The sequence below is a fragment of the Mytilus edulis genome, chromosome 1 (assembly GCF_963676685.1).
Source record: "Mytilus edulis chromosome 1, xbMytEdul2.2, whole genome shotgun sequence".
Taxonomy (NCBI): domain Eukaryota; kingdom Metazoa; phylum Mollusca; class Bivalvia; order Mytilida; family Mytilidae; genus Mytilus; species Mytilus edulis.
Genome location: NC_092344.1, coordinates 39,142,755 through 39,157,824, shown reverse-complemented (window position 1 = coordinate 39,157,824; position 15,070 = coordinate 39,142,755). Strand labels below are relative to the sequence as shown.

Genomic DNA, 15,070 nt, shown 5'->3' with positions numbered 1-15,070 from the left:
GTTTAGTTGCATGTCTTTTTGCAAATTCATTTTAAAAATTAAACCCTCTACCGTAAAAAAGATACATATGGTAAACTTTGCATTTGAAGCACGTCTTATTTCATCTACCTATAGGATAATACTCTCATATTACAAATGTAATATGTTTATACCAACACGATTTATCATTTGAAACAAAAAGGTAGTTATACAAATACGGATATTTCTTAGAATTGAGGGTCATCCCTTAAAAGTTACGGTCATCATTTACAAATTACGGTCATCTGTAAACCTATTACGGTCACCCTTGTTATGAATCGCTATTTCTGTTACGGTCATCTCGATTGTGATTTACGGTCATCTTCACGATTTTTTCAAATCGAAATTCCTGTTTCATGCACATTTCTCTGTAGTAATTAGTGATTTCCGTGTGAATCTTTTATAAATTTTCATCGTTTCAATGTATGATTTGTAAAGAAAATGACATAGAAACACTTTAACAGACAATACAAAAACTGACCTAATTCTTCATCCGACATCTTGGGATGACCGTGAATGCAGTTACGGTCATCAGCTTTACCCCAGTGATACATGGAACATATCCGTGGCCATCAGTATATAACATGTGATATGAATATGGTATACTCGGAACTACATATAACTGGTCTTACTATTACCAATGTACATTCGGACAACTTCCACGTCATATTAAGGAATTCTAGGATTCCCCATGGTATATTTGGCAGTCATATTATAGTTGTTATCCTGATCGGACGTCCCCATTTGATGAGCGGCCTAAAAGATAACCATTGACTCAAGCCTAGGATTGTGATATTATAGGTAATATACTGCATACACGTATCCCTATAAAATCATTACACATGTTCCATGCTTGTCTATTCTGTAGATAGTTTCATAGATTGGAAAAAAAGATTATTTGGAATACGACTTTCAATTGCATATGGCTTAAATGGGTTTGGCTTTCTTTTTTTAAACTTAAATGTACCTGAAAATACTTGCGCAAAATATGAATCGAACTCAAGACAGTTAATTTCAGTTATCCTTTTAATTTTGTATGCTTGTACATTTTCATTTTATACATATGTAAAGGACGTATTAACACAAACGCATTTCAACAATATTAAAAATTGCCTTTGCCAACAGTGAATTTATCTTTACTAAGAACAGTTAAGTAGAAGTTTATATAAACATGTTAAGATGTATCCTTTCTCAGATGATTAAAGTGGATGTAAAAAAAATTCTATTGAGGAAATGATTGTAGAAAAGATATATTAGATGTCAAGTCCGGGTAAAACAGACAATTAAGAGGCAGCTGAAAGACGGCTCCGGGTGCGAGAGTTTCTCGCTACATTGATGGCCTTCGGCTGTTGTCTGCTCTATGGTCGGGTTGTTGTCGTTTTGACACATTCCTCATTTCCATTCTCAATTTTATTCATAGTCCTGAGTGAAAACGGTAGATTTCGTATAAAATCCGATCTCTTTAAGACAATATAAAAAAAGAAGATGTTGTATGCTTACCAATGAGACAAATCGCCACAAGAGACAAAATGACACAGACATTAACAAATAAATCAACGTAATGCCGCTACAAGGCAGCACTCGCACCCCCAAAGTTGAAAGGCAGGGGTTAATATAAAATGCAAAACTTGTTTCCCAATCCACTATAAAAATCTATAAAAGGTCCCCAAATGACAATGTAAAACAATTCAAACGAGAAACTAACGGCCTAATATATGTACAAAAAATGAACGAAAAACATAAACGACGACCACTAAATTACAGGATTCTGATTTGGGACAGGCACATACATACAGAATGTGGAGGGGTTAAACATGTTAGCGGGATCCCAAACGTCCCCTAACCTGGGACAGTGGTGTAGCAGTACAACATAAAAACGAACTATAAAAATCAGTTGAAAAAGGCTCCACTCATCAGATTGATAAAAATACAAAATGCTCATTCCAGATTCGTCTCTCTAGGGACAAACAGAGGTAAGTGATCATGTAAATGACCACCCAAAAAAAATTATTTACGAGTGTAGTTAAGAATTGGCCTGTGTAGAGGGCCATGGATGCCACTTCTTTTTGATGCTTCCTTCCCAAGGGTTTAACCATTCAGCACTTCTGCGTTGACATGAATTGTCATTGATATGGTCAAAATTATTAGTTACCTGAGTGTTTACAAAACTAATCGAAATAGTAAGGAGTGTTCCACCTTAGGAATAGACTACCGTAGTTAAAACCTTCCGCAATTGTGATTCTTTAATGCTCTTCAACTTCGTACTTTATTTCGTACAAATAATTTTATTCTGGTATCTATAAAAAGTTTATTATAAATTAACTGAAAACAAATTGTAGATAATTAAACGGAGACGTAGAAAAACTTAAATCTTCATTGATACTTAATTTCGGCAACAAAAAAACTCTACTTTATGTAAACATATGGTCTAGGTGTGTAAACATACGGGTATTTAAATTTGAATAAATAAGAGTAAATATAGATTTTTAAAATCCGAGATTTTATAATAAGGCCATGCATGTTATAAACAAACAACTTTTGTAAGTACCTGCACTAACTGTAAACACTTTTAAAATATGTAATCTATCAAAATTTTCTATCTGAAGATCTGTTCAGTATTGCAGACCTTCGCTATTGCATAACTTCGAACAGGAGCGAAGAAGCAAATTTCATTTGATACCATCACCAGTCCACTTCCGGGTTCAGTAGAACGATATGATCGCTACACTAACGGGACGAAGCTTTAGATAGAATTGCGGACTAGTGTTATGAAGTCAGTAAGTGGATAAATATATTTTATTATGTAATTACAAAGTCAAGAAAGATTCTAAAGTTCAAATGTGCGAATGTTCACAAACTGTCTTTAAAGTTGAATTTGAATTGTTCGAATGTTCAATAACTCATCACACGGACACGTGATCGTATAGTGGTATAACTGTTCGTTCCTGTTGGAGTACTTCGGATATTAAGCGCATGAGTTCCAGCCTACCCACGAGGGGGGAGACCTTGGCGGAATCTCCGGTACCAATCTGTCCTCCCTTCAAGTCCAAAGCTGGATCTTATATAGTCCAGTGGTCCATAAACATGGCCCATAGCTGTAGGCCGGTTACGTAAAAGTCTGGGTGTTGAATAATACTAGTCTGTGGTTAATTGTCAAACTATGCAATTAACCTCTCAAGGATACATGTTATTTCACAGTAGACGTGGTCATTTATTGGCTGCAGGGTATATGAGGGGGGTTCAAGGGGTTTAACTGTTATGGGGCAATTTAATTCTTTGTTATCTGTTATTCTGAAAATATATTTGCTGTTAGCTGTTATTGTCTTTATTCATTGTTAGCTGTTATTGGACTATTAGTTTTTTTGTTATCTGTTATTGTGATAATATATTTGCTGTTAACTGTTATTGAAAATTGGAATGTTAGCATTTTTTTTTGACAGCCCATATTCGGTAGAAATTGAAGATTATTGAACATTGGGGTGTACCACTAGTAATATGGCAGTCCCGTATTCAATGAAGGATTTCATTAACATATACCCATCACAGATCAACACATAAACATATTAATATCAGTGAGATCTAGGACAATTCCAGTATATCTTATGATTATCCTTTGTAATAAAATCCATTTTTTTATGAACATGTAGCTTGCTGTTCGGTGTGAGCCAAGGCTCCGTGTTGAAGGCTTTTTTTTTTTTTTACCTACAAATGGTTTACTTTTATAAATTGTTACTTGGATGGAGAGTTGTATCATTGGCACTCATATATGGCACACCGTTATTATATTTATTCAATTTCGAGATATCTTATTTAGTTAAATAAGATATCTTATAAACTAATTGAGATATCTTAATAACAAAATGAGATATCTTATATATTAATTGAGATATCTGATTTATTAAATAAGATATCTTATTTATTAAATAAGATATCTTATATATTAAATAAGATATCTTATATATTAAATAAGATATCTTATATATTAAATGAGATATCTTATTAAAATGTTTATAAAGATATCTTATTAAATATATCAGATATCTTATTTAAAATATAAGATATCTCTATTAATTTATAAGATATCTTATTTACTATATAAGATATTTTTTATATAGTCTATAATAGAGATATCTTATTTACTTAATAAGATATCTCCATAAGTTAATAAGATATCTCTATTAGTTTATAAGATATCTCTATTAATTAATAAGATATCTTATAAAGTATGAATTTGAAAGATATCTTTATAAAGAAGTAAGATATATTATATACTTTATAAGATATCTTATTAATTAATAGAGATATCTTATTAACTTATAGAGATATCTTATAAACTAATAGACATATATCATAAACTTTTAGAGATATCTTATTTAATTGGTTATAAAGATATCTTATATAATATATAAGATATCTCCATAAGTTAATAAGATATCTCTATTAGTTTATAAAATATCTCTATTAATTATTAAGATATCTTATAAAGTATATAAGATATCTTACTTCTTTATAAAGATATTTTTTAAATATATACTTTATAAGATATCTTATTAATTAATAGAGATATTTTATAAACTAATAAGTTAATAAGATATCTCTATTAATTAATAAGATATCTTATAAAGTATATAAGATATCTTACTTCTTTATAAAGATATCTTTTAAATACATAATTTATAAGATATCTTATTAATTAATAGAGATATCTTATTAGCTTATAGAGATATCTTATAAACTAATAGAGATATGTTATAAACTTTTAGAGATATCTTATTAACTTATAGAGATATCTTATTAACTTATAGAGATATCTTATAAACTAATAGAGATATCTTATAAACTTTTAGAGCTATCTTATTTAATTGGTTATAAAGATATCTTATATAATATATAAGATATCTCCATAAGTTAATAAGATATATCTATTAGTTTATAAGATATCTCTATTAATTAATAAGATATCTTATCAAGTATGTATTTAAAAGATATCTTTATAAAGAAGTAAGATATCTTATATACTTTATAAGATATCTTATTAATTAATAGAGATATCTTATTAACTTATAGAGATATCTTATAAACTAATAGAGATATCTTATAAACTAATAGAGATATCGTATTTACTTTCAAATTAAATAAGATATCTTATAAAACTTAAAGATATCTTAATACTTAATAAGATATCTTGTTAAATAAATAAGATATCTTCAAATTTGAATAGATATAAAAACGGCGTGCCATACTCATACCACATTTCCTATATCTATGTAGTTTTGTTTTTTTTGGTATTGGGATAATGTTCCTTGTTTCCCGTACGTACATATTACATTCGAGCATTTCTTAATATGACAAAAAGGAAAATATATGGCCAGGGATATCTGATGAGGATCTCGATAAAGAACAGTTCAACTACATGTAGGTCCTTACTACCAGTTAACATTTTATATAATAAAGTACACAGACTCAGATCTGTGATTCTTTTCAAAGCAGAACCAAATACATTGTACAATGATAGTTCAAACCATGTACTGGGTTCCGAAGCTGCACATAACTCATTACAAACAAAGATTCATTTCGTCTTTAAGCCATTGTTCCACTACTAAACTATGTATTCTACTTACTAGTACACTTGGTACACTTAAAAACCTGATAATAAGTAACTGTTGTTCAAATAAGGCCTTTGAAAATAGTGGAATAATTGGAGTGTCAAAATTATTTTAAAGTACTTGATAAATTGCATGCTTATAATTTGTGCTTTTGATTTTTCTACCCTATATACCACTGTGCCTCGTAGTTTTATTTAAAAAAATCACACACCTCATGCATTGAAAGTGCATTTAAAAAAAATCAGAATTCAAATATATATATTCAAACTCTTTCAGGTCATTTTTTAGTAACAACAAACAAAAGAACTATGTCAATTGGACCTGCTTTGATACCATAACTGCCCTTAAATTTTTACTAGATATCATTTTTGTCTGGTATGGAGTTTCCGTATATTGTCAAGCTATCAGAATTCCAATGGGTACTAACTGTGCACTACTTATTGCGGACCTGTTTCTGTATTGTTATGAGTTACATTTAATGAAAAAATTCTGCAACGGAAGGGATTGTGCTTGATTTTCATATGATCGAGACATAATCTTTCAATCAGTCAAGGACCTGACTAATTTTTATATTTCATTAACTGTAATCTGTTTTTGTCCATTTTAATTCCTTGTTATCTGTTATAAGCCAAATCAATTTGCTGTTATGCTGTTATTTGGACCCCCCCTTTTGCCCCCCCCCCTCGTATATGTCTATAATATTCGTATACATGGTTATTAAGTGTCTAAAGGGTAAATGTATTTGTTTCAGTTATACTATATTTAATTACACTTTGATATGAAACACAATTGTGTTACACTAGTCTATGGGCCTAAATGGTCGTGCTAAAGCTTCACAACAACTGGCTTCAACAATTACAGCTAACTACTTCAATATGTACTTCATGATGCATAAAATGTAACGTCGTATCCTCGTGATGACTACACGTCCAAGCAGAATGGAACCATTAAATCCGATCCCTCTCTATCTCTGCTCATTAAAAAAGATGGTCAGTTGAAAGACAAACGTGTTGCCTCTGTCCAGCATGTATACCTATATTCGCCATTGGCATGTCAAATATCTCCTTTCATCGTGCTGTCACAACATGCAAAGCTTTCTTAATATTTTATTGATTGTAAATTTGTTGCGTTTTGAATATGCGTAAAATAATTGTCACGTACTGTACGTTAAAAAACAAACAAAACAGATAAGTACAAAGTCTTCTTATTTTTTATTTGTGCATACTCAATTGAGATCTTCAGTAGTTATGCAGAAAAAGTACACGACTTTGATAAGGACATTTTAGAATTTAAACTCTGTAATACTAATATATGGAGAAATACCTCTTTTTCCTTCTATTCGGAAGGCTGGTCAATTTATTCATGAACAGATGTTTTCTGCAGCATTATATGAAATATGGTACCGTTTAAGGAGGTTTATTTTTAACTATAAAGAATAATAAGTATTAACATATTTGTCATTTTAATTATTCATAGAATTTCATAGATATAGAAAACTGTAGGTTTTTCTTTTTATAGAAAAATATTCGAATGGTTTTTATCTCATTTTGTAGGCTTTTGAACTACTATGGAAAAGGGAAGAATGAACAAAGAAGACGAAGACAGACTTCAGTCGAATATACTTTACCTGAAAGCTAACATAAATCCTGACGATATAATAGATCATCTTTTACAAGATCATGTGATCACATTTGATCACCATGGTGATTTGAAAAGTGAAAAGACAGGCTCGGACAAAATGGATAAATTGATTAAGATTTTGAGATTTGCGGGAACTAACTCGTACAGGAAATTTGTAGACTGTTTAAACAAAAGTGGATATTCGCATGTTGCAAAACAACTCTTGCCAGGTATGCAACTAATTTTGATAGTCATGTTTGTTATATTTGTATTTACACTTCAAATGAAAGGTATAAAACACGTTACTCAAAGACAAGACTTTTTGAATGAAATGACCAACAAAAAAAAATTTCAAATAGGGAAAAACTATGAACAATGCTGATGGAGCAAGCCACATAAGACAATGTCTACCGACTAATTTACAAGTAAAAATGTACTAAAGGGCACAATCATAAATGGGTCACTGGCTTCGGTGAATTTCAGGTGTCAGACCACCAATTACTCCCTCCAATTTAGAACGTAAAAGTAGTCCTACTCTGACACAAAATAGTGCTTTTGATGTCTTTGTTTACTTAAACTAAGCAACAAATTTGCAGAAATAAAACTTTTAGTGAAAGGGAAATATAGTTAAACTATTTTGAACCAAAATTCACTTGTCTATGAGTTTGCGATAAAAATTCTAATTAATGCGCTACATAGATACACTATTTTAAGATTTCCAGAAAACCAGAAGTTATTTTGGTAGTACCTTTGTTTTCAAGATCAGAAATTTGTTATAAGACTTTAAACATTGGTTGAAAAATGGCATGTAGAAAGGTGATACATGTACAATTCAGGATATACCTGGTTTCCTTGAAGTTAAACTTAAGGTAAAATATTTATAAAAGCTGTGAAAATTGCAAAATTTGGTTGAACAGATAGGGATTTTTAATTGGTGGTCTGACACCTTCAGTCAATAAAACTACATAGACCTATATTTACATGAGCAAAAGACAGCAATTGCATATTATTTTCATTTTTCCCATCTGACTATACGACTAACGGAAAAATGAAAAGAGGTGTATAGGTGTAGGGAATACCGATAAAGAGGGGAAAGATACCAGAGGGACATTCAAACTCATAAATCGATAATAAACTGACAATGCCATGGCTAAAAAAGAAAAAGAAAAACAGACAAACAATAGTACACAAAACACAACATAAAAAAAATAAAAACTAAGGGAGCTACCATTTGATTTTTATGGGGGCGGGGGCTAGGATGAAAAATGTTGTCCTGCATTTTTTTTTTAGTTGTAATCTCTGTCCTGCCTTTTTATTTTTCACTCTATTCGGTCATGCCTTTTTTTTTATTAGTTTATCCTGACTTTTTTTTACCTAAATTGTCATCCTGCCTTTTTTTTTTTACTCAAAACTCCTGTTCTGCCTATTTTTTTCAAATTTCATCCTAGACCCTCCCCCCCCCCCCCCCCCATAAAAATCAAAAGGTAGCTCCCTAAGCAACACAAACCTATAATGATAGTTTTTTTTATCACATTATGCATTGACTTATAAAAAAGAAGATGTGGTATATGATTGCCAATGAGACAACTGTCCACAAGAGACCAAAATGACACAGACATTAACAACTATAGGTCACCGTACGGCCTTAATCAATGAGCAAAGCCCATACCGCATAGTCAGCTATAAAAGGCCCCGATATGACAATGTAAAACAATTCAAATGAGAAAACAAACGGCCTTATTTAAATAAAAAAAAGAACGAAAAACTAATATGTAACACAAAAACAAACGACAACCACTGAACTGCAGGCTCCTGACTTGGGACAGGCACGTACATAAATAATGTGGCGAGATAAAAATGTTAGCGGGATCCCAAACCTCCCCCTAACCTTGGACAGTGGTATAACTTAGCTAGTTTTCCATTTTGTTTTGAAAGATTCTACGGCAAATGATTTAAAGTCAGGATTATTAACAAATACAGAAGATACCGGAAGATATGCTACTGAAAACGAGGAAAATTTACTCAAAGAAGGATCAGAATACAGCAACACCAACAACTCACAAAAACCACAGGGAATCGCTGCTGATTCGAATGTTGCAGACGGTCCCATAAAACCAGAACAAAATGTCGGACGCACATCTCTTGAATCAGCAACAGCAAGTACTTCGGAAGAAACAGGTTATGATGAAATTCCACCAGAGGATGATACAGAATACGATACCCTACAATTTACAGACACAACTGACCTATGTCTGCGAATTCCATTTAAGGACGACAAGTTAGAAGAATCGTCCCAGTTTAATTACTACAAAACATACACGGAGCTGTTGTCTCTCCCGGGATGGTGTCCAAGAATAAATGACACAAATGTAAGTTGCGATAGAGAGTGTCTAGATGGGGGGATGGGGTTTTTCAAGTCTGTACTCTTTAATTTTTAAGCTGTTTTTCTCTATTTTTATAAATTTAATCCAGTTTTCTCCATTCTTTATATTTTAGCCCCCATTGTTCTCTACTCGTTATTTTTGGCCTGTTTGTCGCTATTCAGTTACTTTTTGGCCTGCTTTTCTCTGTTCATTATGATTTTTGCCCTTTACTGGACTTTTGCCAATTATTCTCTATTCTGTAAAGCGCATCCAGACCCTCATATGGACGTTACTTATGGCGACTTTTAATATAGATTTAACTTATTTATGGATCTGACAAACACATAATCAATTTCAAAGGGTGATTTGACATTTAACAAGAAAATGAATAATATATTCATTACAGATGCTTGTCTTGTTACCGTTTAAATTATTGTGCTGTCTATCAAACACACCAGATTGAACAAAATATCGTCTTTTTTCTTGACCAAATTATTTATTATAACGTAAACGGGAAATTAAGCTGGTCAATGGGAATTTGGTGTTGATGACAAGATCAATCTTGTGGCAGAAATCCTTCATAGAAAAATGTACTCGTATCCATATCTACGTGCATATCTTTTTGAATCTTCGAAAATCAAGTTTTAAAAGTAGTACACAAAAGTAATATATTCTGATCTTTATATGTTTTACCTTAGATTTAAGTGTAGCCTTCTCTCAGAAATTTCAGATGTGCAGTAAACGGGTATTTTTTTCAGATGAGAAACAATTTAGAAAATGGCAACAATGAGTATAATTTTAACATTAAAATCATTTGTGATACATATAAATGAAATAATATAAAGCTAAAAGAATGAATGTCACATTAATTTATTTATAGCACAACAAAGTAGTGAAATCTCTGAAGAATGAGGAATTTTTTATATGGTATAGCAAACAGAAAGAAGCTTTTATCATAACTCTAAGGTATAATGCCAGTAAATGAATTTGTGTGCATTTTTATCCATAGTGTCGAGGCCGTTAACAAAGCTATTTTAGTTTAGTTCTTTTCTTTGGATGAAGCTGTCGTATGTGCTAACATTTCTATTTTTACATATTGTGTATCACAATATAGAATTCACAGGGTGACACGTGCTTGTCAGTCCTCAGAAAATGCAGGAAATATTTGCGGCCGGTCACTGAACAAACAACTATCAACAACTATTTGGTTGATGTGAAGGGTTAAAATTGTAGTGAGTTTTTTGAAGGACTGATCAAATCGTCTTTTCCCATATTGCAGTAAAACCAATGATTAATAGAGACGTAATTTTGAGTTTGCTAAATGTATAAACATACATACAAAAGATTATATCTGTCCCGTTCAACGAACATTTTCTTATTGGCAGTACACAACTTCATGATGCAGAACCTACTAATTGTATGATTTATAAATTCGTTCTCGTATTGAATATGAATGAAATATTTGCCGCTATACTTGGACAAACTTCTATCGGTATCAATTAATCGATAAGAAATGAGAAAATGGAAAATAGTTCTACCTTTTCAGTTCTAATGTAACTATTATATCATCTTTATCTGAAATTTATAGTGTAGAAGTTTAATTTATATATTACTACAGCTGATTTATTATAAGTAGTGTATGGTTTTGTTTTATTTAAAAGATTACGGGTACTCTGAAACTTTGAACTTAGTGATTTTTCTTTCTTTTTCATTTACAGTACCACCTTGCACCGAGCCGGTTGTATTTATGTCAAAGTGAAAACAAGAACGGATGGAACTGATAATTTATACAGAGTATCAAAGGAAAACGAATTTAAATCACTCTTAGAATTGTTTAAACATTACATTAACAAAGGTTTACCGACAAAATTCATTAAGAAATAAAACATTAACGAAACTTGTGTTTTGATGTGTTATTATTCGTCTAGATTAACCGACATTTCCGCCATTTATCTTGGTCTGCCCAGCCTGCAAAAATTCAATTTATAAATTCGTTCTTAAACTAAATATGCATCATCATTCATGAAATATTTACCACTGGATATTGCACAAAATACATTCAGTTAATCAATTATAACATGTATAGTTACTACGAAACTACTTTTAAACGTCTCATTTAAAGTTTCAAAGTAAATAACCATGAAAATTAAATTTAAAATATTGTATTGTATTGTTTATTTGTGTGTTTCTGTGTTCTGAATGTTCTTGCATTTTTTTTTAACGTACTCCTGTCATGTAATGTTGTCATCTAGTGTTAAATATATATTACATTGCCATAGAAGCGCGAGGTTTGGATACCCTCAAAACCAGGTTCAACCCACCTTTTTTTCTTATAATGTCCTGTACCAAGTCAGGAAAATGGCAATTGTTATCTTATTGTTCGTTTCGTCGTGTGTTGCATTGTCGTTTGTTTTTGTTGCACTTCAGTGTTTGTATTGTTTCGTTGTTTTCCTCTTATAGGTGATGTGTTTCTCTCTGTTTTAGTTTTTTCTCAATCGATTTCTCAATCGATCAGCGGTATACTACTGTTGCCTTTATTTACACGAACTGTTCAATTGTAGCTTTCATTTTCAAACAAGAAATAAGAGACTGGAGAACTGTTACTGACACTTGTCTGTGTTCATCCAACAACAAATGGAAGTTTTTAACGACCTTGACTGGCTATACAGCCCTTGCACGGTCGGTATGTGTTCATCCAAATCTCTTATATGCTTTTTAAAGTACAGGAGCACATCATGAACAATCAAGCATGTGTATTGTCTTGGATACTATTATAGATATTTTACAAGTTTGTTTTTAAATAATTCTTATCAAAAACGAGAGTGCACACGCTTAAATATGTCTCGCCTGTCTAACTTATCATTGCATGTATGTTATAAGTCTGTAACATGAAGGTTCTCCCACAAGTATCATATAGACTGAACATTATTAATGTTCTATGATTATGAGGTCATGGTAAAATGAATAGACCCGACAGACATGTACACCTTACCATCGTTCCGTACATCAAATAAAGTTGATCTGTTGCTTATAGTATCTGATAACGGGACAAAATAACGAAACCTTATCATTGACAAATGAACCATGAAAATGAGTTAAGCCGGTAAGAAAATACCTGTCAAGCTATAAACTATATAGTTGACCCATTGCTTATAGTATCTAATAAACTTAGAAAATACCAAAACTGATCATTGAACCATGCAAATGGGGTCAAGGTAAGATAATAACTGTCAGACAGAATTGTGCTATTTATAATTGTCCCATACACTAAAATTAGCTGACCTACTGCTTATAGTATTTGAAAAACCAACCACAACACAAAAATTTACCAATGAACCATGAAAATGAGGTCAAGGTCATATGATATCAACAAAACGGACATCTTCCCCTTACATTCATTCCATACCTTACCTTACCTCTGTATCTTTAACCTCCTAGATAGGAGAACCACACCAGTGTCTTCATAGTATGTCTAACAGTAATATCATCCACCTGCATGCTTTATATGTAGTGCAGTTGAAGTTCTATACCAGTGGCGGATCCAGCCATTTTAAAAAGGGGGGGGGGGGGGATTCCCAACCCAGAGTAACTATATGCTACCATTCAAATGCATTGATCGGCCAAAAAAAAGGGGGGGTTCCAACCCCCGGACCCCCCCCCTGGATCCGCCACTGTATACCATTGAATTTCTGTTTTATATACAGGTTATTTACCCATTGTTCATTTTTCGAATCACAGTTGTTGGTTAATACACCTTTTGCGATTGAAGATTTCTTCTTTAAACTTTTGAAAACAAGCAGTGTAAGGAAGGTAATCAAGTAATCAAACATATATACATTCACATAAACAAGTTATTGCCTGTAATCTAGAAAAACGCTTCTTTTTGGCCCCTTGTTCCTAAATGTTCAGGGATATTAACCCCTAACTAAATCAAAGCCTTCCCTTCGTTATATGGAACCTATTGGTACCATGTCTGAGAGATCCATACAGTTAAACATAAGTTATTGCCCAGAAACTATAAAAATGCTTGTTTTTGGCCCTTAATTCCTAGACTGTTTGCCCAATAACCTTTAAAATAAATTTCAACCTTCTACTTTATGGTATTAACATTGTGGTACAATATCAGAGCAATTGAAATACATATACACAACTTATTGTCCTGAAAGTAGATAAATACTTGTTTTAGGCCCTTAATTTCTAAACCGTTGGGACCATAACCCCCAAAATCAATCCCAACCGTCCTTTTGTGGTTACAAGCATTGTGTTAAAATTTTATTGATTTCTATTCACTTATACTTAAGTTATTATCCAGAAACCATCCATTTTCGGACCATGACGATGCAGATGACGCTGACACGATATCAATATACAACCGAATTTGTTTTTTATTTTTGCGGTCGTATAAAAACTTCTTTTTTCCAGCAGTCATTGAACCATGAAAATGAGGTGAAGGACAATGGTCATATGACAGACAGAAACTTGGTTTCATAAGGTGTCTGCATAAAGGGCATGAAGTATTCAGGTCTTCCACCTTCTAAAAAAAAAAGATTTACACAAATATTTTATGTTAGCTAGAAAGTCGGAATGCACTTTAATTAAATTTTGATAGATGGTGGTTATTTTAAGAAACCATTTAAAGGAAATATATAACTAAAATTTATGCTTGGTTGGGGTCAAACACCCCCCCTCCCCCATTACATTTATTTTTGGAACAGCCCTCATTTAAGAGTGAAAATAATTATATCAAATAATGGACAGTGCCTTCTTTTTTGTTAGTCACCTTGAAACTGTTTTGTAGGTGTACATAAAAATAGCTTACACCAAGATAAAGATAGAAGGTTTTATGTTACAACTTAAAATATGCTACTCTTACAATGCTTTTAAAATATTCAAATGTTCACATTTTCAACCACAAATAGATATATATTGATTGATAATTCGTTGCTAAATGTCCAGTGGCAAATTCAAAATAGATATAAGAAGGCTAATCACTTTTACAAAAAAAAACGAAACAAAAAAATATACTAGGAATTTCACATTTTTCATGTCTGGGCCTTTCATAGTAGATTATATTGTATGTTTTTTTCTCATTGTTGAAGGCTGTACCTATAATTGTTTACATCCACTTCATTTTAACTTTGGTGAACAGCTGTTTCATTGCCAATCATACCACATCTCCTTGTTAATATACTTTTTTTTTTAAATTTAAAATGCTTCCATTGACTAAGTCATCATGTTTTAGAGCTTGTTATACAAAGTTGTATTAAATAATGTAGGGTCTTTGGTCATCAGATTTATATTATCTTATTTTACTTTGTATGATTTTTTTTTAAGTTCAAGTTTAAGTGTGGTAATGCTAAATTCAAAAGGTTCCTTACTGCAAATATGTTTTCACTTTATGCCAAATATGTGATCACAGGTGTGTTATTTCTATTTTTATTTAATAAAAGAAAAACAGACAAC

At 31.8% G+C, this 15,070-nt stretch overlaps 1 protein-coding gene across 3 annotated transcripts; it reads left to right on the top strand.

The window, feature by feature from the left end:
• The first annotated feature begins 2,480 nt into the window (after positions 1-2,480).
• Positions 2,481-11,508, top strand: LOC139482355 (uncharacterized). Of its 3 annotated transcripts, none has more exons than XM_071266221.1 (5): positions 2,481-2,558; positions 7,178-7,474; positions 9,180-9,613; positions 10,488-10,573; positions 11,326-11,508. In XM_071266221.1, the coding sequence occupies exons 2-5, from the start codon at positions 7,192-7,194 to the stop codon at positions 11,489-11,491; spliced, it is 969 nt and encodes a 322-aa protein (XP_071122322.1). In that variant the 5' UTR covers positions 2,481-2,558; positions 7,178-7,191; the 3' UTR covers positions 11,492-11,508. The 3 variants fall into 3 exon arrangements, with proteins under 3 accessions (XP_071122322.1, XP_071122314.1, XP_071122330.1); XM_071266213.1 differs by lacking the exon at positions 2,481-2,558 and adding an exon at positions 2,681-2,795; XM_071266229.1 differs by lacking the exon at positions 2,481-2,558 and adding an exon at positions 2,724-2,791.
• The last annotated feature ends 3,562 nt before the right edge of the window (positions 11,509-15,070 follow it).

Bases quoted from the DNA above. Each gene is read 5' to 3' on its own strand.
- LOC139482355 (XM_071266221.1), top strand. From the start codon at position 7,192: ATGGAAAAGGGAAGAATGAACAAAGAAGACGAAGACAGACTTCAGTCG. The intron at 9,614-10,487 runs GTAAGTTGCGAT...ATTTATTTATAG, and splicing joins CAAGAATAAATGACACAAAT to CACAACAAAGTAGTGAAATC. The intron at 10,574-11,325 runs GTATAATGCCAG...TTTCATTTACAG, and splicing joins GCTTTTATCATAACTCTAAG to TACCACCTTGCACCGAGCCG.